Raw genomic sequence first — 25,066 nt, 5'->3', positions numbered from 1 at the left:
GAGGCCGCGACCGTCCAGGCCGCTGATTGGGGGAAGGCCCCCTCCGTCCCTCCCCCGCGTCCTGGCAGGGGAATCTTGCGATTGGCCGAGCGAGAGCCGGGTTCTCTGCGCTGTCGAGACCGAGGACAGGCTCGCCTAACCGCCTGGAGGGACGCAGAGGCCAGCGAGGCCGGGAGCAGAGCGGCGCGTGTCTCGAGAGCGCCTCGCGGATTTCCGGTTGGGCCCAACTTCCGGCCGCCCAAGATGAGCACCATGTTCGCCGACACCGTCCTCATCGTCTTCATCTCGGTGTGCACGGCGCTGCTGGCCGAGGGTGAGGGGAGCCCCGGGCCGGGCGAGGGTGTTGCGGGGCGGAGAGGGCGGGCTCGCGGGTGGCTTCTCCAGGCGAGAAGCGTCTGCTCGAGCCTCCCTGGGAGAGACTAGCTGGCAGCCGTGGGGCGGCAGAGGCAGCGGAGCTCTCCCCATTCTGTAGGGATAGGCAAAGGGATCCACCTAAATTTCCTTGTCGTTCTGAAAGGCACAGGAATCTCGCCGCCCCACCCACCTCGGCAACAGCCTCGCATCACCAAATACTATTAAAAAATCCTGCCAGGGAGGGAGCCGAGTTGCACATGAGCAGGGGGGCAGCTGCATCAAGTAAATCAAGAAAACTACTTAACCAACTTAGGTTCGGCCCCTCCCCACCCCCAATGAATCCTCGCTATAACCATGGAGTTGCAGCACTTCACCTTCAGGAGTGGATTAAGCCATCCTAGTATACAGTGGTGCCTCGCAAGACGAAATTAATTCGTTCCGCAAGTCTCTTCGTCTTGCGGTTTTTTCGTCTTGCGATGCACGGTTTCCCATAGGAATGCATTGAAAATCAATTAATGCGTTCCTAGGGAAACCGCCTTCAGACCAGGTCCGGGGACAGTCTGTCCCCGGACCTCTTCTGAAGGCTGGGGGGGGGGGGGGAACAAGGGCTTTTCTTCCCACCCCCAGCATTTTAAAAAACCCCGGGACAGCGGAGAACTTCTCCGCTGTCCGAGGCGATTTAAAAGCCCCTGGGAAGGCAGGCAGGGGGGACAAAGACTTTCGCCCCCCGCCCGCCTTCAGAAGGTGTTACCGCCCCCGCCCCGCTTCGGAACAGCTTTCCAAAGTGGGGCGGCGGGGGCAGATGTCCCCGCCCCCCCTCCCCGCTTCGGAACAGCTTTCCGAAGTGGGGCGGCTGGGGCAGATGTCCCCGTCCCCCCTTCCCCCTTTCGAACAGCTTTCCGAAGTGGGGCGGCTGGGGCAGATGTCCCCGCCCCCCCTCCCCACTTCGGAACAGCTTTCCGAAGTGGGGCGGCTGGGGCAGATGTCCCCGCCCTCCCTCCCCGCTTCGGAACAGCTTTCCGAAGTGGGGCGGCTGGGGCAGATGTCCCCGCCCCCCCTCCCCGCTTCGGAACAGCTTTCCGAAGTGGGGCGGCTGGGGCAGATGTCCCCGCCCCCCCTCCCCGCTTCGGAACAGCTTTCCGAAGTGGGGCGGCTGGGGCAGATGTCCCCGTCCCCCCTTCCCCCTTTCGAACAGCTTTCCGAAGTGGGGCGGCTGGGGCAGATGTCCCCGCCCCCCCTCCCCGCTTCGGAACAGCTTTCCGAAGTGGGGCGGCTGGGGCAGATGTCCCCGTCCCCCCTTCCCCCTTTCGAACAGCTTTCCGAAGTGGGGCGGCTGGGGCAGATGTCCCCGCCCTCCCTCCCCGCTTCGGAACAGCTTTCCGAAGTGGGGCGGCTGGGGCAGATGTCCCCGCCCCCCCTCCCCGCTTCGGAACAGCTTTCCGAAGTGGGGCGGCTGGGGCAGATGTCCCCGCCCCCCCTCCCCGCTTCGGAACAGCTTTCCGAAGTGGGGCGGCTGGGGCAGATGTCCCCGCCCCCCCTCCCCGCTTCGGAACAGCTTTCCGAAGTGGGACGGCTGGGGCATATGTCCCCGCCCCCCCTCCCCGCTTCGGAACAGCTTTCCGAAGTGGGGCGGCTGGGGCAGATGTGCCCGCCCTCCCTCCCCGCTTCGGAACAGCTTTCCGAAGTGGGGCGGCTGGGGCAGGTGTCCCCCCCCCCTTCGGAACAGCGTTTTAAAATGCTGGGGGTCGGGAGCGAAGCGCTGCCGACCCCCAGCATTTTAAAATCTCCCCGTGTCCCGGGAAGATTTTAAAATGCTGGGGGTCGGGCTGCCGACCCCCAGCATTTTAAAACCTTCCCGGGACACGGGGAGATTTTAAAATGCAGGGGGTCGGCAGCTCTTCGCTCCCGACCCCCAGCATTTTAAAACCTCCCCGGGACACGGGGAGATTTTAAAATGCTGGGGGTCGGCAGCGCTTCGCTCCCGACCCCCAGCATTTTAAAACCTCCCCGGGACACGGGGAGATTTTAAAATGCAGGGGGTCGGCAGCGCTTCGCTCCCGACCCCCAGCATTTTAAAACCTCCCCGGGACACGGGGAGATTTTAAAATGCTGGGGGTCGGCAGCGCTTCGCTCCCGACCCCCAGCATTTTAAAACCTCCCCGGGACAGAGACTTCTCTGCTGTCCCTTGGAGATTTTAAAATGCTGGGGGTCGGCAGCGAACGCTTCGCTCCCGCCCGCCAGCATTTTAAGATCGCCCCCGGCAGGCGGGGGGAAGGCAGGCGGGGGGGAGCAAAGACTTTTGCCCCCCGCCGGCCTTCAGAAGAGGTCCTCTTCTGAAGGCCGGCTGTGGGCGAAAGTCTTTGCTCCCGACCGCCAGCATTTCCCTATGGGCTTTCGTCTTGCGATGCAAGCCCATAGGGAAATTCGTCTTGCGAAGCGCCTCCAAAACAGAAAACCCTTTCGTCTTGCGGGTTTTCCGTCTTGCGAGGCATTCGTCTTGCGGGGTACCACTGTATACTAAATGTGACTTCATTCTAGATCCTTATGTAGCCAAACCAATGAATGCCAGTTTGCGCCGGGGGGCGGGGGGAGAGTTGTGGACAGTCCTTGAATTCTTTGTCTGTACAGTGGTACCCTGGCTCTCAAACACCTTGGTACGCAAACAACTTGGAACCCAAACACTGCAAACCTGGAAATAAGTGTTCTGGTTTGCGATCTTCTTACGGAAGCCGGACGTGCTCCATTTTGGGTGTTATGCTGAGGTCTGTTTTTGCTATTTATATTGCGTTTTTGTGGCTCTTTTTTGTGACTGTGTGGAACCCAGTTCAGCTACAGATTGATGGATTGTGTGACTGCAGTACATTATTGCTTTCATTTAGTCTCGTTAGATAGTAAAATTTGTGTTACATTGCTGTTTTAGTGGTTGTTTTTAAAGAGTTTGGAATGGATTAATCCATTTTGCATTATTTTCCATGGGAACGCGTGCCTTGGTTTTGGAACGGACCTCTGGAACGGGTTAAGTTTGAGAACCAAGGTACCACTGTACTGCAGCTACTGTTGCACTAGCACCTGCAATGGTTACAATGGTGTCTTCTTGCCATTCTGTAACTTGGGTGTAGTGAATGAAGAGACATGTGTACATGGCACTTTCAGGAGCAGTGGTGATGTTGATGCTTGCAGTCCAACTTAAAATCCCAGTCTGTTATTTTCAGATGCTCCTACTCATGCACCAAAGCCTGTTTTAAAGCACCATCAATATCTCAAAGTTCATGTGCTCACAATACCTACCATGATGGGCAATGGGCTTCATCTCTCTTGGATCAGTTGCTAGGGGCTCCCACCTCTGACTTTGTGAATGATGGTTGAGTCATGCATGCTGTCGCTGGGCTGGTGGAATCAGTTTGGGAATAGCTTGTAACTCATGGTACTGCAGTTGTAGGAAGGAGACCATAAGCTACTAGGGCTCCAGTTACTGGGTTTGGAAGTCCTCTGGCAGTCATGCTGAGCGCTTTGTAGATACATCAGTTATTCTGTCTCCTGATTATTGTGCTATTTGTTTCAGGCATAACATGGGTGCTAGTTTATAGAACAGACAAGTACAAGCGGCTGAAAGCAGAAGTGGAGAAGCAGAGTAAAAAATGTAAGTTCAAATGCATGATGGAGCTTGTCTTGTCCATCAACACTCCAATTCTGGGCAATATTTCTTTAAATTGAGCTTAACTGCTTTATCTTGAAATAAATGGATCCCTCATCATGGATTTGTCTGTAAACCACCCAGAGAATGCAGTTATATGGCTGATAAATAAATAGTCATGGGCTGTGTATTAATGTGAAACACTTCATGAGCTTTTGTGGCCTAGTGTCTGCTCCATCAGATCCATGATGTATTATTTTCAATAGGCATAGAGATAAAACTTTTAAAAGGGAGTAAATGTGAGCAGGAAGCTCAGCAAAGTTGGTGTTTTTAAAAAAAGAAAAATCAGTATTTTGTGCTTCATAAAGCTTATGTTACAATATGAACTCCATTCTGGAGGCTTTCACTTCTGGACACTTACAGCACCATCCTAAACATGTATGCTCAGAAGTAAGACCCATTAATTTCAACAAAGCTAAACCAGTATAGAATTGAAGCCTTATAATAATATAATTTAGGCAAAAATAAGCATTTCACCATTATTAATTGCTTTTCAGCTCTTGCTTGCCATACCCATTGGTCTGATTTTTTGTTATAGAGATTTCTATGAGGCCTGAGGGTCAATGGGAAGAGGAACCATTTTCTTTATGAAAAAACTCACTGTGTTGTTTTATCTCTGCAGTGGAAAAGAAAAAGGAAACTATTACAGAATCAGCTGGCCGACAGCAGAAAAAGAAAATAGGTAACATTGGGGGCTACATGGTTTGTCATGTTTCAGTGTTCAGAGTGGGTAGGCCTGGGGGACAGATCTGGCCCAATTGCCTTCTAAATCCGGCCCGCAGATGGTCTGGGAATCAGCGTGTTTTTACATGAGTAGAATGTGTCCTTTTATTTAAAATGCATCTCTGGGTTATTTGTGGGGCCTGCCTGGTGTTTTTATATGAGTAGAATGTGTGCTTTTATTTAAAATGCATCTCTGGGGCATAGGAATTACTTCATATTTTTTTTCAAAATATAGTCCGGCCCCTTCTGAAAAAGTTTGCTGACCCCTAGTTCAGACAGTTTCATGAGGGAGTGAGGGAAGTGGTTTTCACACACACACTGTTGAAAAAAATCGAGTTCCTTCTGTAAATCATGCAGTATGAGATCAGCTCTTAAACTGTGCTTCCTGAAAACTTGTTATTATTTCTATCTATCTATTTATTTATTTATTTATTTATTTATTTATTAAGAATGCTTGGTTTAAGAATTGACTTCCAGAGCGGATTAAGTTTGTAAACCAAGGTACCACTGTACTGTATACAGTTTTGCATTATTTGGATGGTTTGTATTGAGAAACGCTCTTGAGCTTCCATGGGGAGGAACAGGATTGCTACTATCTGTACTAAATGTCAGAGCACCTGAAGTGGGTTGGTGACCTTTACATGCCTCAGACTTTCAGTATGCCTTTTTGTTGCTGTTTTCCTGCTGTAAGTCCCTTACAACCTTATTGGGAGCAAGTTCTTGACTTTGTGACCTGCAATCATTTGTTTCTCTTTTTCAGAGAGGCAGGAGGAGAAGCTGAAGAACAACAACAGGGATCTGTCAATGGTGAGGAAACAGAGCAAAGTGAACCTTTATTGTAAATCCCTTTGGGAAAGTGATTCCTAAATGAAGAAAGTAGTAATAAGGAGTAGGAACTGGGGCAGCTTTTCAGAAAAGCAGCGTGTTTAACCTGCAGACATTACAACTAGGAAGTGAGACCAAATTCCACTATCTCTGTGGGATGCAACACTTAAGAAATAGATGATCGGTAGAAGTGAACTGAAGTGATGCCTAGTTTTCATATAAACTCATCAACAGCTACCATAAAGAAAAAAAATCAACAGCTACCATCAACTAATGCAACATTTCACTTTTCCATTACTAATGCCTGTGAAGTATTGTCTGTCAGCCAACTCCACCTGCTTGATGTTCTTTTAGGCAGTAGAACACCCATGCTCCTGTCTCTCTCACCTGTTGCACAGAGGCTCCTGCCAGGCTTGGATTCTGTGCCCACCCTTGGCCACTTGCTGTGCAATTTACCTCTTCTGCTACATTATCTGCTATTGCAGATGCTATTGAAGGTGTTCAGTTTGTTTTTATGCTTTTATTCAAGATATTAACAAAATATTAAATTGACCAAAAGATTATATAATGTTAGTACAAAATGTCAATTAAAACCCAGTTTTAATTGCATACATTATGTATACATTATGTATGTAATTGCATACATTAATTAAACAACACTGTTATGTTATATAAGGTAAAGGGGACCCCTGACCATTAGGTCCAGTCGTGACCGACTCTGGGGTTGCAGCGCTCATCTCGCTTTAATGGCCGAGGGAGCTGGCGTACAGCTTCCGGGTCATGTGGCCAGCGTGACTAAGCTGCTTCTGGCGAACCAGAGCAGCGCACGGAAACGCCATTTACCTTCCCACCGGAGCGGTACCTATTTATCTACCTGCACTTTGACGTGCTTTCGAACTGCTAGGTTAGCAGGAGCAGGGACCAAGCAACAGGAGTTCACCCCGTTGCGGGGATTCGAACCGCCGACCTTCCGATCGGCAAGTCCTAGGCTCTGTGGTTTAACCCACAGCACCACCCGTGTCCCATGTATTATATAGAAAGGTAAAAGTACCCCTGCCCGTACTGGCCAGTCGTGTCCAACTCTAGTGTTGCGTGCTCATCTCGCTCTAGAGGCCGTTAGCCGGCGCCGTCCGAAGACACTTCCGGGTCACGTGGCCAGCGTGATGAAGCTGCAGCTGGCGAGCCAGCACCAGCGCAGCACACGGAAACACCGTTTACCTTTCCACTATAAAGCGGTCCCTATTTATCTACTTGCACTTAAGAGTGCTTTTGAACTGCTAGGTGGGCAGGAGCTGGGACCGAACGACGGGAGCTCACCCAAGCAACAGGAGTTCACCCCGTTGCGGGGGACTGAGGTTTTACCCACAGCGCCACCCATGTCCCTGCGCCACCCGCGTCACATAACACCCGTTATGTTATATAGTTAACATCTAATACAACTAATATCTAGCTGTGATTTCTGCATTGCACTGGATAAATCTTGGCATCCTTAACCTATCATTCAGTGTACCCATACCAGTACTGATGTATCTATACCAGTACTGGGGGAATAATTGAAGGTTTTAATGTTTCCTATACATTTCTTTATACCTTCCCTAATTTGTATGACATAAGCAAGTTTCAGAACTTTAAATAAGGATCAACACTCATATGATTGGAATGCTTGGGTTTTGTGCAGACAACAATGGAAGGTATTTTTGAGATCTGGCAGAGAATCCTAGGATGACCTTTATAGACTTGCTGGACCACCCCACCCCCAGAACACCTCTAAATAGTTGCATGTGGTGACCATGGATTGCTTGGGGAAGTAAGGTGTTCTGTAGGTTGTAGTGAAGTTTGACACTTGAATTGTACTTGGGCAACTAGTGAAGGATAGCTTATTTGAAACTCCTTAAGTGGCTTGTAATGTTTTGGTTCCCATTTGCTAACTGTAGGGTTAAGGCAGGCAGCGGTACAATACCTATGCAACTACATGATGCATTTAATTGTATGTCGTGAGTCCTGACATCCGTGCCCCAGGTATGGTGTTGGAATATGGAGGAGGATATGCCAAACGATGAGCAGTCTACAGTAAAGCACATCTCCCACCACCACCACCCCTGCCCCCAGTCCTTCCCCTGTGGAATGGGAGACTGATGCTAGTTGGTAAACAGTGGGCTCTCAGCAGGAAGAAGGGGCAGGTTACAGGATGCAGTGGTTCAAAGACTGGGATTGGGAAACCAGTGCATGTCAGTCCCAGCAGCATATTAAGACGGGACACACCTCTTATGAAGGAAGAAAAACTTCTCATTGAGACCTAGTAAGCAATCATGTTCTGAGCATGTGCCAACAAAATGGCCCAGTCTCATGAATGCCAATGCCACAGATGCAAAAGGTCAGCTCAACATTTCCTATTAATTAGGAACCAAGTGTGAGCTTCAGGATAAAAGATGCTAACTCATAATAAAAAAGAGCAGGGAAGATGCATAAAATGAGGCCATTGTTTTTTTTAGAGTCAGCATCACTGATAGGTTAGGGGGCAAGCTATTGGCGACCTTCACTGCTGACCTGAGCCCTTAAAATAGAAATAGGGATGGCTGTTTTGAATGGAGCCAACCATAGTTAGACAATTTAACGAGTGCTAATGCTGTGTTAGTTTTGCCAGCCAGTTAAGTTTTTAAAATCTACTTTGCTTCACTTAGACTGAGAGCAAGTTGGCATCTGGAAGTCAAGTGGTCAAGTGCTAGTACAGAGGTCAGCAACCTAAGGCCCATGGGCCAGAAGCAGCCCATGAGGGTCGCTTAACCGGCCCAAAAGCCGCCCCCAAACCGAGCTGCCTGCTCGGTGAGTCCCCATGCACTGCGCTAAACCGGCACAGCACAGCGCAGGGACTCTCTTCCATGGTTCTGGAAATCACTTCTACACATGCCCAGACACCAGAAATAGTGTCTGCGCATGTCCACGGCACCGGAAATTGCTTCTGTGCAGGCGCAATTTTCTGCGTCTGGGCATGTGCAGAAGCAATTTCTGGCACTGCGGACATGCGCAGATGCGATTTCTGGCGTTGCGCTGTGCCGGTCCAGCCCACGGAGGAGGTCCGCGGGAGTGATCCAGCCCATGCCCGGTAAGCCTTGCCGACCCCTGTGCTACTACATTTCCTGGTCTAACCTTCTATAGCCTTTGGGCTGAGGACCCCATAAACATCCAATGGCCTCACCAAGGTTGACTATTTAGTGGCTCCAGATAATGCATATGCACATCCCAGTTGATTCATCAGTTTTTGTGGGAAGAGACACTCAGTGGCGATAGTCACTTCTCCAATTTTTCCTCTCCAGGAAAAATTTGCCAGACACTAATATGGGTCCTCAATTGTTCTTTTGACTGCAGGTTCGCATGAAGTCCATGTTTGCAATCGGTTTTTGTTTCACTGCTCTGATGGGAATGTTCAATTCCATGTAAGTGGTCACCACTCTTCTTTTATTTAAGAACTGTTAACAATGCTCTATGTTCTCTTCTTCCTTCAGGGTACAGTGAGCCCACAACTTATGTCGGGGCTATAGTAAGTGCCCAGTGCCAAAACTGTATATAGCCAAAACACATTGGGTGATATGGCAGGTGGGATTGCCAGAGTTTATGTCCCACCCACCCCCTTTGTAATTTTTTATTTTTTTGCCATGCGCATAAAGCTGAATATGCTCAAGTTAAATGCGCATAAGTTGCAAGTATACTGCATATGTTTTCCATAGCTCACTGTGCCTTCCTGGGAACTGCATGGAATTAGCATAAAAGGAAACAGTGTTGGTGCAGACATGGTTGCAGCTGTGCAATAGCCATTCTTGCAAGCGATTGATGCCAACTGTGTGTGTGTGTGTGTGTGTGTGGAGGAATTTATATATAAAGGGGGGTGGAAAGAAGAGGATAGGAAGCTTAATTTCCTCTGCAGAGGAGAGTGGGTGTGACCTGAGTCTATCTAGCCATACAGCTCTGGTCCTTAACCCCTTCATTCACTAACTAGCAGGCATGCATAGTTATATTTGACTGTCATATCCCACAAACTGAGTTGTGTATGTGTGACATAGGACCTGTGGAAGATCACAGAGCTATTTTCATGATTGCAGGGGAAAGTTGCAGTTTTCCAAATAATGGAAGTAGCCACTGTGACTTCCCATTAATTCCCATGTCATACACTCAAGCTGTCTATCTGCACTGGCTCTTGAATTTCAGCTCAGACTCCAGCAAGATTTTTGGTCAAACATATGTATCTCTCTATTTGCAGTGAACTTCAATCTTCTACTTTTATCCCAAATATTCAGTGTTACGGTTCTAGCAGAAATTAGCTGAGAGCTCCTCACACTAGCAATATGGATTCTCATTGGTAATTTTGGTATCTTTTCATAGTAGAAAAGGTGCTTTTCAATTCTCATTTATCTCCCCAGCATTTCTGTGAGATGAGCTAGGCTGAGATCAAGTAATCTGGTCAGGCTTTATTAAGAAAGACCTTGACTTTGAGATGCTGGACTAGATTTTGGTCTGTTCCAGCAGGGTATTTCTTACATTATATTAAAAGTGAGTTTTTGTAAGAACTCTCAAAGTGACTTAGTCATATTCATTTTGATAATTAGATTAAATTCCTACATTCATCTTTCTTCCCTAACAATGTAAAAGTCATGGGGCCCATACCCTGTAGCACTTCCTGATATTTTTTCTTTTAGCTGTGTCCAGAAAAGAAGACAGGAACCATGTAGAATATCACAACAATGTCAGAGGGAGATAAACATCCGTTCCTATCTGTTCTGCCAAAAATTCCTTTGCTCTCCAGTTGGCACTTACTGGAAGTGCAGCTCCTTGTATTGTTAACTCTGCAGGAAGAAACAATCATTTAAGAGTTTACGGTACCAGAAGCACCTGCTGAAAATGAGAGAGAGCTTCATATAGCAATGCACTATAGGACATGCAGTTGGAAACTAGTTAGCCTAGAGTCCACCATCTACATTTGTCCCCACAGTAACCTTGGTTAAGGAGCATTATGCACTTCTCTCCCTGCCAGGAGCTTAAAATACACAAGTTTCTTTTCTCCTCTGTATAAGTAGAGCCTGGAAGAAACTTCGTTCCCCTTTGGAAACTCATAAAATGTTTTCAAAACCCAGTTTGGTTAATTGATTTCTGAGAAGTTTGTCCCTTATTTTACGTGCTGTTGCTCTCCTTCTGTTAAAGGATCTGAACACTGAGTGACGATATTGGACCTGAGCGATCTGAGCTCAGCTCCAAAACACAGTTGTACAGTCTTCAATCTGTAAAAAAGTTGTACAGCCTTCAATCTGTATACCTCAGAGGGTTGGGGCAGTGGATGAAGTACTCTGAAGTACTGAAGTAAACAAAAGGGTTTTTCTTTATCTCTGTACACCTAAAGAAATTGTGGTTGCTCTAATCAGGAGAGGACTAATCTGCTTTGAACCAAATACTATATATAGTTAAATTTGGCGTTTTCACCTGGGAGCTAGAAATTTCTTGTAGTCCTTGTAGTATTCCAGTGGCTTAAGGTTCCTGGTGGCACACTCTTCACAATCGGATTGTTTCTGGGTAAGTTTTACTACAGTCAAAGCTCGGTTCCCGAACGGCTCTGTTTTGGAACATTTCAGCTCCCAAACGCTGAATACCCAGAAGTAAATGCTCCGGTTTTCGAACGTTTTTCAGAAACTGAATGGCTTCTGGGGAGTTTTTTTCTTCTTTTTTCTCCATTGACTTTGCCAGCTGCCCTTTGATCCTCGGTTGTCAGAACGTTTCGGAAGTTGAGCGGTCTTCCAGAACAGATTATGTTAGACAACCGAGGTTTGACGGTACCAGCATGTTTTTACAGACTTACAGTGGTACCTCGGGTTACATACGCTTCAGGTTACAGACTCCGCTAACCCTGAAATAGTACCTCGGGTTAAGAACTTTGCTTCAGGATGAGAAGAGAAATTGTGCTCCAGCGGCGCGGCAGCAGCAGGAGGCCCCATTAGCTAAAGTGGTACCTCAGGTTAAGAAGAGTTTCAGGTTAAGAACAGACCTCCGGAACGAATTAAGTACCACTGTATTCCATAATTTTTGGCACAAACAGTTCTAAGGTCAAACTGTCAGTTCAGTTCAGCAGCTCTTAGAATACCATAAATCTGGTACCTCTGAGTGATTTAAGTTAAGATGGATTCCTTAGCGTATTTCCTGAATATAGCCAGAATATGTCAGTCGGAAACAGTGTCCAGGCGGAAGTCACTGAAATGTATGGCAACCCATGTTGGAAGTCTAGATTTTGGTGAATTTCCAAAAGCTCAATGACTTTGCCGCCCCCCCCCCCAAGAAACAACTTTTGTGTCTCGGTTTTCACTTTTTTGAAATATGGCAACCCTCTTCATGCTATGCATTGAATGTTACACTGTTTGGCTTAAATGCTCCATCTGCTGCCTTGTTTGGAGAATGTGAGTCTGGACCACAGACAACTTGTACCGATAACCAAGTACATCTGTATGCTTTTCCCAGATTTGATGGCCGAGTGGTTGCCAAGCTCCCCTTTGTGCCACTTTCCTACATCCAGGGTTTGTCCCATCGTAATCTTCTGGGTGAGGATTATACAGATTGTTCCTTCATCTTCCTCTACATTCTCTGCACTATGTCTATTCGGCAGGTAAGTGCTACTCTGTGGAGGGTTGCCTTATTCAGAAACTTTGTTTGGAACACCGTGTTTCACATTTTATTACTTTTATCATAATTGATAAGAGAGGGCTGGCACAACTACAATGCTGTGATATAAAGATGCAGCCGTAGCCGCCTTCTCTTCCTCCTTTCCCCTAACCTTCCACCATTTTGATACTCATTCATATGAGCTTGATATTTTCTCTTGGGCTTATTAAATAACCACTCATTCAGGGGGCACTTGTATCAAATAAGAATTGTCTCCAGATTATTGTAAATGAGTGAGCGCTGCTCTCCCTTATTTTTGGAGGCCACAAATGACTAGCGTAAGTATTTTTGTTTTGACTGTGTTTGTAAGCATATCTGAAGTCTCGTATTATAATAATGGTATTTCATGTCCATGTCCTCAGTATCCTTGCCTTTGTACTTCCTATTTTAAAAACAGCCAAATTCAACTCAGAAATTGGCAGGACATGCTTAGCAGTTACAGACTCATATAAGAGCAAGTGATCTTTTATGTAAACTGGTCATAAGTTCTTAGTGCTGAAAACAAACCAGCAGCCATTGCAGCTGTTTAAACGGAAGAGTAACATGGTCCCAATAACTAGCTCTGGTTAACAGGTGCCTCATTCTGCGTGGGCTAAAGTTTCACATGCACCACAGAGGCCGTCCCATTAGACATTGCAATACAGTAACTCCACAAAATATGCTGGGGCTACATTCTGGGGAAAGCGGCAAAAGTCAAAATCGCATGTAGTCAAAACACAATAAGTGCCAGGGTGGGTGGGACGGCCAGTCTTTTTTCCCTGGACTCCCACCCCCTTTTTTGTTTTTTGTAGAAGCGGATAAAGCTGAATGCATGCAAATTAAATGTGTGTACATTAATGTATAAACATTATAATATATTGTTTGGAATCTGTTGATGAGTGGAAGTACATTAGAGAGACATTGCAGTATTGCAGAACTGTTGATTGGAAGAGGGTAGCAGAGATTTGACTCTTTCACACTTCAGGGAGGAATGTTTGAGGCCATTGCACTGGTGATCTCCAGGAGATGTGAATAGCTTAGGTCTCAATTGATTTGCCCTTGGATGTTTTGATGTTGAGGAAATGTTTTGAGCCTTGGCTGGGACACTGCTCACTCCTGACTTGAGCTTGAGGTTGCCTGAAATATCTCCCTGCAGTAAGCAACTTCCTCTGTGCTGTTTCCATGTCCCCTTGGCACGTCAATCCTGCCTTGGAGTTCTTCCTGCTTCCTGCTGAGGGTGTGAAGTGCTGCATGGATTGTTTTTCAAGGACCCTTAAGTGGCTGGGAAAGTTGACCAACATCTGGACTGGGTGTGAAGATGTACATCCTGTCCCTTGTTTGTTCTTCCTCTGCTCACTCCATGCGACAATTTGGCTGATTAAAATGACTCAAGGCAGATTGTTCCCATTTCCTCTTCCATAACTGAGTTGCCTCTGTTAGCATGGATTAATTTATAGAACCTTAAAGACTAACCAGTTTTATTACAACATAAATATTCATGGACTAGAGCCCATTCATCAAATGCATACAGGGTGAGATGCTCTATTGTCGGGGGGGGGGGGTCCATACAGATACATATGCAGACATACCGTGTAAATGGGGGTTGGGAGAATTTAAAGTTGGAGTTGAATGGAGCACAAAAGTATAGTCAGAGATAATTCAATGAGAGCTTAACCATAGGCAAAACTATCATTCACAACAGGAGTGGTGGGCAATGCTGATAGGATTGTGTCAAGTGGTAGCATGATTAGATCTTAAGTTTATGCTGAAGCAGCACAGTGATGTGTCCCAGCAGCAGTTATTGGTAATAGAGTAGTTTTAGCATTGCTGAGAAAATTCAAATACGTAGTGGGACAAGAAATGGAGTGTTTTGCTTTGTATGTGTGTGAGTCACTCTGTGCTCCCTCCACTTTGATCTGTGTTTGGGGTTCTATGTCACTCTGTATAAAACAGAGCTCTCGATCCCTGTTCACCATAATGTAGAATCTAAAAACTGCTGTGAATTTGGGTCAAAGTGAATGAAATTTGCTATCCCCAAAGTGGATTAAACATGCCCAATTGCAGACGGGACTTTTGTGGCAGAAGTAAAAAGGATTCACTCTCCTCCATAATTTATTTTAATTTTATCTCAACTGGTCTATCACTGTACAGCTCCCATTGAAGGTTTGGGAGCGTGTCATCACAACCCTGGATTTGCATAACGTCAGGGTGAAATTGGGGAGCAAAGACAAGGCTGGTTGCGCAACAGCTGTGGCATGGGAGCCAGGAAGGAGAAACAGAGAGAGGATAGAAGTAGTTGTTTTCAACAACAGCAGAAGTTTGAGTGAAGTGGGTATAGGGAATCACTGAGAGGAAAATGGTGGTTTTAAACCTCAGCAGAGGTTTGAGTAGAGTAGGGGTGAAGTAGTTGGTGGTTTTTATGTTGATCTTTTCTGTGAACCACCCTGAGACCCCCAGGTATAGAGCGGTATATAAATTCAATCAATCAATAAGAAGGGGAAAGTGGTGATTTCAAATAATGGCATAGGTTAGAGAGCAGGGGAAGGTGGTGGAAGTGGCAGTTTGAAGGAAGGACTGAGTACAGTTTGGAAAGGTTCTGTTGTGTTAAGTGTTTTGGTGTTAGCTTCTGTGTTGTAATCTCTGCTGTTTCTCCTTGTTACAGCTGGGTGGGGGGGCGTTATTTGAGGGGGGAAAGTCCACTAGTGTAGGTCCATCCCTGCTTTACTCAAACTTCTGCTGTTGATTAAAATAGCCCCGTTTTTCCTTTCAGCATCTCTCCTTTCTTGCTGCACTGTTCTCTCTTCTGTTTCTCAGCTGCCTTGTGCACAAGGATGCAGAGCCCTCAAATATCCCATAGCACCTTCATACAATGTGTGTCACTCCTGGTTCCCTGTGTTGTCTTCAACATGAAGGTCCAGGTTCAGTGTAGTAATTTTTTTTTTTTTTAAAAAAGATATTTATTAGAGTTTTACAAAATGAAAAAAGAAAAAAGAAGAAATACAAAATAAAAATAGTTAAAAAACAATTCCATCTTTCCATCACTTATCTTTCATTTGCTTGTTTCCCGGACCTCCTCACACCTCCCTTTTTGTATTCCTGTTCAATTTGTTAGTTCAGCAAATCCTTTCCCTCTTTGTTTATCCTAGTCTTTAATCTTAAAATATTATAACATTAAATTTTTGTCTGTTAATAGTCCCTTTTTTTTCATACTCCTTATAGCGTTATAGCTAAAAACCACATAACTTTTGATCTAACATCATTCATTAATTTTACAATATTTCTGTAGGTAGTCTTTGAATTTCTTCCAATCTTCTTCCACCTGGTTTCGGATTCTGCTGGTCATTTCTGCCAGTTCCATGTAGTCCATCACCTTCATCTGCCATTCTTCCAGAGTGGGTAGATCTTGTGTCTTCCAATACTTTGCGACAAGTATTCTTGCTGCTGTCGTGGCGTACATAAAGAAGGTTCTATCCTTCTTTGGCACCAATTGGCCGACGATGCCCAGGAGAAAGGCCTCTGGTTTCTTCAAGAAGGTATATTTAAATACCTTTTTCATTTCATTATATATCATCTCCCAGAAAGCCTTAATCCTTGGTCACGTCCACCAAAGGTGAAAGAATATACCTTCAATTTCTTTACATTTCCAACACTTATTATCGGGCTGATGATAGATTTTTGCAAGCTTGACTGGTGTCATGTACCACCTGTATATCATTTTCATAATATTCTCTCTTAAGGCATTGCATGCCGTAAACTTCATACCTGTGGTCCATAACTGTTCCCAGTCAGCCATCATTATGTTATGTCCAACATCTTGTGCCCATTTAATCATAGCAGATTTCACCGTTTCATCCTGAGTGTTCCATTTCAACAGCAAGTTATACATCCTTGACAAAATCTTAGTTTTGGGTTCTAACAGTTCTGTTTCTAATTTTGATTTTTCCACCTGGAAGCCAATTTTCTTGTCCAAATTATATGCCTCCATTATCTGGTAATAATGAAGCCAGTCTCGCACTTTGTTTTTTAATTTCTCAAAACTCTGCAATTTCAATCTATCTCCCTCTTGTTCCAAAATTTCCCAATATTTCGGCCATTTGGCCTCCATATTGAGTTTTTTCTGAGCCTTCGCTTCCATCGGTGAAAACTACCTTGGGGTTTTATTTTCGAGCAAATCCTTATATCTTGTCCAAACATTAAACAGTGCTTTCCTGACAATATGGTTTTTAAATGCTTTATGTGCTTTGACCTTATCATACCACAGATATGCATGCCATCCAAATACATTATTAAAACCTTCCAGATCCAAAATGTCTGTGTTTTCAAGGAGTAGCCATTCTTTCAACCAGCAGAAAGCTGCTGATTCATAATAAAGTTTAAGGTCTGGCAGGGCAAATCCACCTCTTTCCTTTGCGTCTGTTAATATTCTAAATTTTATTCTGGGCTTCTTGCCCTGCCAGACAAATCTAGAAATATCTCTCTGCCACTTTTTGAAACAATCCATTTTGTCCAAAATTTGCAATGTTTGAAACAAAAATAACATTTTTGGCAATACATTCATCTTTATCGCAGCAATACGGCCTAGCAGTGAAAGCTTCAAATTTGACCAAATTTCTAAATCTTTTTTCACTTCCGACCAGCATTTTTCATAATTGTCTTTAAATAAGTTCCCATTTTTAGCTGTCATGTTAATCCCCAGGTATTTCACTTTCTTAACCACTGTTAAACCTGTCCCATTCTGAAACCTCTCTCTTTCAATCGCTGTTAGGTTTTTCTCTAAAACCTTTGTTTTTAGTTTATTCAATTTGAATCTTGCAACCTGGCCAAAATCTTGAATCGGTTCCAAAACTCTTTTGGTACTAGATTCTGGCTCCTGTAATGTCAGTACTAGATCATCTGCAAATGCTCTCAGTTTATACTGTTTAGCTCCGACTTGTACACCTTTAACCAACTGGTCCCTTCTAATCATATTCAGCAAAACCTCCAGGACTGATATAAAAAGCAATGGAGAAATTGGGCAACCTTGTCGTGTTCCTTTTAATATCCTAAATTCCTCCGTAACCTCATTGTTAACAATTAACTTAGCCTTTTGTTCAGAGTAAATTGCACCTATACCATTCCCGAATCCTTCTCCCACCCCCATCCCCTGTAGGTTCTTCTTCATAAAACTCCAAGATATGTTGTCAAAGGCTTTCTCCGCGTCCACAAATATCAAAACTGCCTTAGTATTAATATTCACTTCTAGTTTTTCCAAGATATTAATTATATTCCTCAAATTATCAGACAAATGTCTACCCGGAAGAAAGCCTGCTTGGTCTTTATGAATCTCTTCCATCAACACTTTTTTTAATCTCTTGGCCAAAATATCTGCAAAAATTTTGTAATCCACATTGAATAATGATATGGGGCGGTAGTTCTTAAGCTGGGTCTTTTCAGTTTCTGTTTTCGGTATAAGTGTAATGTACGCTTCTTTCCACGACTCTGGTGCCCTTTCCCCTTCCAATATTTCATTACAGACTTCCTTTAAAGGTTGTACTAACCATTCTTTTAAAGTTCTGTAGTATCTTGAAGTCAGTCCATCTGGTCCTGGAGATTTGCCCAATTGCATGTTCTGAATGGCACCTTCTATTTCCTGTTCAGATATTTTATAATTCAACATTAATTTATTTTCTTGAGAATTTTTTTGTAATCCATTTGTCTTCAAAAATCGATCTATATCAACTTCTTTCTGTGGCCCTTGTGTGTATAATTGTTTAAAGTACCTCTGGAAACATTTTTTAATCTCGGCTGGGTTCTGTATGTTCTTTCCTTCCACTTCTAAATTTGTAATAGTATTTAATTTTTATCTTTTTTCATTTGCCAAGCCAACAATTTCCCACATTTGTTAGCTGATTCAAATGTCTTTTGTTTAATTTTCCATTCTATTTCTTGATTCATCATTTTCATATATTGTACTTGATATAACTTTATTTCTCTCAGGATCTCTTGCGACTTTGGTTTTGCTCTCAATTTCTTCTCACTTTCCTTTATTTTCTCCAAAATTTTGTCTGTCTTCTCATTTAAACTTCTTCTTTATTGCATTCTGTTGTATCAAGAACCCTCTCATAACGGCTTTGCTTGCGTCCCAGATAACTCTTTTTTCAACATTAGTGTTCATATTTATCTCAAAATAGTCTCTGATAGTTTTTTGGGCCTTCTTGATCACATTTTCATCTCTAAATAAGGTGTCATTCATCCTCCATCTAAAAGAGCCAGTTGATATTAGTTTCATCTCCATCTTCACAGCATTATGGTTGGAGCAAGTTCTTGGACAAATTTCCGCCTTCTTTATCTTTGGTGCCATTCCTCTAGTTACCCATATTTGGTCGATTCTGGTCCATGTCATTTTGGCTTCAGAAAAGAAAGTTCCCTCTCTACCTAAGGGATTCTTTGTTCTCCAGATATCAACTAAGTCCAAATTATCTGTCATCTCGAAAAAAGTTTTCGGTAGTCTACCATCCTTGGTGACCACCTGTCTTTGTGCCTTATCCATATTTGTAGAAACCACTCCATTTATATCTCCCATCAAAATCAGGTTATAATCCATGTAGTCCATTAAGGTCTCATGCAACTTTTTTAAAAATTCAGATTTCCCCTCATTCGGTGCGTAAACTCCTACTATCAAGAATTTCTCTCCTTGAATTTGAATTTCAATTGCCACAAATCTTCCTTGGTCATCTTTAAAGATAAATTTCGGTGATAATCTCTCCTTTGCGTAGATCACTACTCCTCTTTTTTAAACTTTGTCAGATGAAATAAACTCCTGTCCCAATCTTTTGTTAATCAATACTTTTCTATGTAGCCTTATCACATGTGTTTCCTGTAGGCAAATCAAGTCCAATTGTTCCTTTTTCAATAGATGAAAAACATTTTTCCTTTTCTAGGGGGAGTTGAGACCATTACAATTCCAACTTAATAGTTGCAGAGCCATAATGTAGTTACTTTGCTTTTCCTCCAACTGCTCCAAGTGTTTGTTCTTGTTCTGTTGGTGGTGTTGCTTTCTCTGAACCAGGCAATCCAAAGGATAAGTTTGCTATATCTAGTATTCCTCTTTCCAGTGCTCTTGGCTCTACTCCAGATTCCGCTTCTTTCTATAAATCTTCTCCGTGATCTTTCAGAAAACTATCTTTGTCATCAGGTGATCTTATTTTAATCTTTCTCCCTTTATATTTAAAAGACAGGCCTTGAGGGAATTCCCACCTAAAAATGATTGTTACTTCTCAACAAAGCGACCAGGTCTCCGTAGTTAAACCTGAGATCCAAAAGATGTTTCGGGATGTCCTTAAATATCTCCACACTTGACTGATAAATTTCCAAGGTCTTTCGGAAATGCAGATTCAAAATTTTGTCTCTCTCCTCTTTTGTTCGAAGAGTAATGAGGCAATCTCTCACCTTGTTCTTCTTTCCTCCTCTTCCAAGCCTGAATGCACTCACTATCTTAAATTCTTCCTTCCCCAAGTCTGATTGCCGGAAGTCTGTAAATTCCTTTGTAAGAAAGTCAGCCAAGTTATCTTTCTCAAGTTCAGGTACAGCCCTAATCCTCAAATTCGTTTGTTTCTCCTTCAATTCAATCATAGAAAACATCGACCTGTAGTCATCAAGTTGCCTGTGTATCGGTGGTATCTTCTCTTCAGTAGCAGTTGCTATTTCCTTTGCTTCTTCAGCTGTCTTTCGAGTCTGGGTAGATTCCTGAAGCAGTTTCTCAATAGTCTCTGTATTGGTATTCACCTTCTGTCCCAAGTTATTTATGCTTGTAATGTTTTGATCAATTTTAATAACTGATGCTTCAGCTACTTGTTTGTTTGTTTCAGCTACCTGTTTATTTGTTTCAGCTACTTGTTTGGTTAAATTTTCCAAAGATTCATTAATTCTCCCTAGTGCCAGAGCTAAAACATCCTCAGACGACATTCCTTTTAGCTTCGCTTGTACAGGTGCGGCCCCTGATGATCCAGGTATTCCAGAAGAGCCAGATGTTGATGCTCTTCTCTGTAGCCCAATATCTGTACGGAAAGATTTACCAGACCTCGTTGTTTTCTCTTGAGGCAACTCTGACTTTTCTTTTCCATCTGCCATAACACTCTAGATAAATCCAAGGTCAATCCCACAGCTAGGATTTGTTATGAAGTGGAAAATTCCCCTGGCTCAGTTATTTTTGTAGCAATATCCAACTTCCTCTAGGGGGACACAGTAACAGTCAATCTTGTAGCTTTAAAAATGACCTTTTTAAAGTCCCCCAGTTCACCAAAAAGCAACTGTTTCAATTCCAATTACTTTAAAGTTACTGTAAAACCAGGAGAAGTCAGCCAGAAACACTGTATCTCTTTTGCAAAGTTAGCTGTCAAAAGCGCTCTGTTTACCAATAGTGCCTTTCACAGTACGGCATTCTCATTGTCTAAAGGCAGTCCGTTCCCAGGGTATAAGCGGTGGATTTTAGCTTCTTTTCCTCTCTTTTTTACAGGAAAATACAGTTCAAACCTTTCCCCCTCCTCTCCTGCAATCCAGAGGGGAAATCTCCTGTTTGATGTTAGGATTTGAGTCCCTTTAAAGACATCTTTCAAAGTTTTAGCTCACAGTCTCTTTGCTTTAAACTATATACAAGAAACGGAAGGCGGACTTCCTGTTTATACCTCCCCGTTTCGGTGCCAAATTAAATATTTTCCTTCGTTTAAATCCAATTTTTCCTACTCACAGGTAGTTGCTTTTTGTAGCCAAATTGTCCCAGGAAAAAGTCAGCGCTCTCCGATAATGGCTGTGCGGCTTCGCTCCGCGGAAGAAGCAGTCCACTCACAGCACCGCGCCACTCACCCCACTTCGCTCCGGAGCCCAGAAAAGGGGTTCCTTTGCAGATTGGGGGGGCGCTGAAGGTGCCCGCTGAGTCCCACGCTCACAGGCTTCACCCGCCTGTGATTTTTTTTATAATATTTTTTATTGATTTTCCAACACATAATAAAAACAATACAATACACAATACACAAACAAACAAACACATAAACACGTATAATTTCAAAACCTTCTTTTCTTAAATCTTACTTCTCCGACTTCCCCATACCTCCCCTTTCTGCATCCCTATTTCAAAATTTCTTCAGCAAGTCCTTACTTAATTTAACTAATTGCTCATTTTTCCCTCCTTCTCTTTTACATAATCATTTACAGCTGTAATCCTCTTTTTCCTATACCCTTGACATTTTAGCACTCATTAATTTTACAACAGTTCTTAAGATAAACTTTAAATTTCTTCCAATCTTCTTCCACCGCACCCGCCTGTGATTTTTAGAGGGGTCCCTGCTTCGCCGCAGCGGTCACACCCGATCCCGCGGAGCTGGTCCCTCAGAGACAGAGGGAATCCGCCATTACCGATGGCGCTAACCCGGAAGTCCACGTAATTTTGAACATACATTTAATCTACAAGCAAACATTGCTGTGTGGGCAATGTCTTACTGAGCAAACTTAAAGATTGGGGGGTGCACAAAGAGGGCCGCAGAATATGAGAGAGGACAACGGTCTGGGAGCAAGAGAGTTGAGAAGAGTGAGGAGGGGGGAAGGGGAAAGGGAAAGGTGAAAAATGGGGTGCAATAAAGGAAGAGGTAGGCATGGGAATGGGGACAAAGATGAAAGCCAAGGGACGAAAGAAAGGGTCTGCAGAATCAGATGGGGGTGGCAGCTTCATAACTGGATGAAAGGTGTAAAGGGTGCTTAGTAGTTGCAATTGGTGGGAGGAGGCAGGTGCAGGAGGTTCCCCATGGAGGTGTCCTGTGTTCAAGGGGAGCTGCCCTAAAGGAGAGGAGGCAGCTGCGTAGACTTTGAAGCAAAGCGGGGCTGCAGAATAGAAGAGAAAAGTGGCTTCGAAATAGGGTTGGAGAAAGGGGAATGAGGTTTTCAACCAGTACAAGGTTCTAGGGGTTTAATGTGTATTGGAGGGTCAGAACCTCCCAGTTTCATATTTTGAAAGTGGGGGTTTGTCTCTTGCTCTTTCTTACCTTTAAGCAATTAAAAGGTGGATGAGTGGTGTGTATTCTAGCTTGTGCATTTTTTAAAACTTGCAACTTTACACCAGCCTTTCCAGTGCTAGACCTTGCACACCTCTTGATAGACCTGGCAATGTAAGGCTGTCTAGAATGCTCCTTGCAGAGTTTGGAAGAACTCTGGTTTTGTTTGTTTGTTTGTTTCTTTGCTTGCAGTAAAATACAGTTTTCTAAAAACTTTAAAGTTTTTTTAGTTAGTGAAAACCAATGCTGTGCTCTTCAGTGCTCTATGGGCAAAGCATAGAGCTATTCCATATAGAAGAGTACAAATACAACAAGGCTTTGTGGGGACCCTGTTCCGACTATGCTGAGAAGACCCCTAAATCACCCCAGTTGGGTCCTAAACAATGCACACCCTTGCACGAAAGCAAACCAATGTGAGTTTGTGTTTTTCTCCTGTTTGCCAGAATATTCAGAAGCTGTTGGGTTTGGCTCCTTCTCGAGCTGCCACCAAGCAAGCTGGAGGATTCCTTGGCCCCCCACCTCAATCTGGGAAGTTCTCCTGAAATAAGAGTTGCATCTCACTAGTCGAAACATCCTGACTTTACAAGAAACTCTGGATTGCACAGAAGGCTTCCTGAACATGTTGCCTATGTAACTATCATACCTTTGTTTTGCAAAGAGATCAGCACTGAAGCACATCTTTGGGCTAGATCTTGTACTTACTACTCTGAGGCAGTGGAGAAATATATTAGTGGAATTAAATGGAGTGCTGTTTGATGAGAAAAGTGTGACTTAGAAGTAAGCAGCAGTAGTATTCTTTCTTGTGTAATAACCTTTACCTTTACCAAAGTGAAAATAAAACAAAAATTGTTTTGTCTCTTTGCTTCCAGTTCATATAGTTCACCTCAGAAACTATTCTGAGGGAGGCTTTTATTCCACAAACTCCCGACAGCTGCAAAACGGCAGCATTGGTTTGTTTCAGCCACTGGCTTCCCCTGGATGTTTTTCGATTGCAGTTGGTTAAGATTAGCATTGTATATAAGTGATGTCAAGAGACAGCTGAGGGGGGCTTGGCTTGCTGCTGAGTCAAATGGCGGCTTGATTTCAAGTCTCTGGCAGTCTCCTCCATTTGTAGTGCTGCTCCAAAAGTTTTACATCTACCTCAAGGTGGGTCATTTCCCAGGCACACATTTTCTTCATGTCTCCTGTCTTGCTGATGCAGTTTTCCTGTATGACAGCTTTCATTGCCTCCCATACGGTCGCAGTTCTGATTCCTTCTGTGTTGGTTCCAAATACAGTGGTGCCTCGCAAGACGAAATTAATTCATACCGCGAGTTTTGTCGTCTTGCGATTTTTTTCGTCTTGCGAAGCACGGTGTCGGGAAAGTTTTGGAAAAGTTTCAAAAATACCAAAGTCTTCAAAAACCTCAAAAAAAGGCTACCACACCGCGTGCTATGAGTTGCTCCTCGAAGTCAAGTCGCAACTGTATTAACGGTGTTAAGAAAAAGGAAACAAACTTGCAAGACGTTTCCGTCTTGCGAAGCAAGCCCATAGGGAAAATCGTCTTGCAAAGCAGCTCAAAAAACAAAAAAACCTTTCGTCTTGCGAGTTTTCTGTCTTGCGAGGCATTCGTCTTGCGACTTCCATTCTTCCCCAATCCACTTGACCACCAGGTGGTGCTGCAACATCATGGGAGGGTACTGCCGAGCCAGCTGCCCGCTTGCATGATTCAGCAGAAGATAAAGGGACAAAATCAATATGACTGTATAGCTGGTGGGGATGAGGCTAGAAACAAAAGTTGGGTGAAGCAAGTGTCATGCACCAGTGAAGTATTGGCTTGTGTTTTCATTTTAGAAGTTATGGAGCCCTTGCTATCCATGTGACCATCAGAAATCACATTTTAATCACCACCTAACACGGGTGGCGCTTGGGACGCGGGTGGTGCTGTGGGTTAAACCCCAGAGCCTAGGGCTTTGCTGATCAGAAAGTTGGCGGTTCAAATCCCCGCGACGGGGTGAGCTCCCGTTGCTCGGTCCCTGCTCCTGCCAAACTAGCAGTTCGAAAGCACGTCAAAGTGCAAGTAGATAAATAGGTACTGCTCCAGCGGGAAGGTAAATGGCGTTTCCGTGCGCTGCTCTGGAAGCGGCTTAGTCATGCTGGCCACATGACCCGGAAGCTGTACGCCGGCTCCCTCGGCCAATAAAGCGAGATGAGCGTCGCAACCCCAGAGTCGGCCATGACTGGACCTAATGGTCAGGGGTCCCCTTTACCCTTAACATGACAACACCTTCTTGAAAAGACATCAGAGGTTGAAGGGTTCTTTTTAGAAAGGGGGTTTGCCCCTCACTGGGTCAGTAAACAGAAGCTAGAGTTACAGTAGTTAATCTCCCTTTTGGCAAAAAAAGATCTGCCAGCAGCATCATGTAAAACATCTTGAACTGCCCCAAATTCAATTAATTTGAAATAAGGGGTGCTTTAGGATCCTGGAGAGGAGAGGAGAACAGTGCATCATAGCCTTGCAAACACAGAACTTTATTAGGATACTTTAAAACACAGTATTAAATGATTTGGAAATAGTAACAAATCTTATTGCTGCGAAACTGCGCAGCGTAAAATTGGAAAAAGCATTGTGCACCTTCAATCTCAGAGCAGTATGGACTGCCATAACAAAGTATAAGTTAACTTCCTATAGAAGAGCTACTAATAACCAGCCAAATAAGTTTATATAACAATGAGCTTTATCGCACTTAACAAGATAAGATACAACTGTACAATAGGTTTTCATTATTGTAA

General features: G+C 44.2%; 1 protein-coding gene across 1 annotated transcript; it reads left to right on the top strand.

Annotated features, from left to right (window-relative positions):
- Positions 1-146: 146 nt before the first annotated feature.
- Positions 147-23,150, top strand: TMCO1 (transmembrane and coiled-coil domains 1). The gene is made up of 7 exons (XM_028732154.2): positions 147-313; positions 3,918-3,995; positions 4,672-4,731; positions 5,533-5,579; positions 8,964-9,031; positions 12,093-12,237; positions 22,738-23,150. Exons 1-7 carry the CDS (start codon positions 244-246, stop codon positions 22,834-22,836), a joined length of 567 nt encoding a protein of 188 aa, XP_028587987.1. The 5' UTR covers positions 147-243; the 3' UTR covers positions 22,837-23,150.
- Positions 23,151-25,066: the final 1,916 nt, after the last annotated feature.

The sequence above is a fragment of the Podarcis muralis genome, chromosome 5 (genome assembly GCF_964188315.1).
Source record: "Podarcis muralis chromosome 5, rPodMur119.hap1.1, whole genome shotgun sequence".
Taxonomy (NCBI): Eukaryota; Metazoa; Chordata; class Lepidosauria; order Squamata; family Lacertidae; genus Podarcis; species Podarcis muralis.
The sequence above is the reverse complement of the archived record's forward strand: the minus strand, read 5'-3'. Positions and strand labels throughout refer to the sequence as shown.

Coding starts and splice junctions, on each gene's coding strand:
- TMCO1 (XM_028732154.2), top strand. CDS start 244: ATGAGCACCATGTTCGCCGACACCGTCCTCATCGTCTTCATCTCGGTG. Junction 5,580..8,963: donor ACAACAGGGATCTGTCAATG/GTGAGGAAACAG, acceptor TTTTGACTGCAG/GTTCGCATGAAGTCCATGTT. Junction 9,032..12,092: donor ATGGGAATGTTCAATTCCAT/GTAAGTGGTCAC, acceptor TGCTTTTCCCAG/ATTTGATGGCCGAGTGGTTG.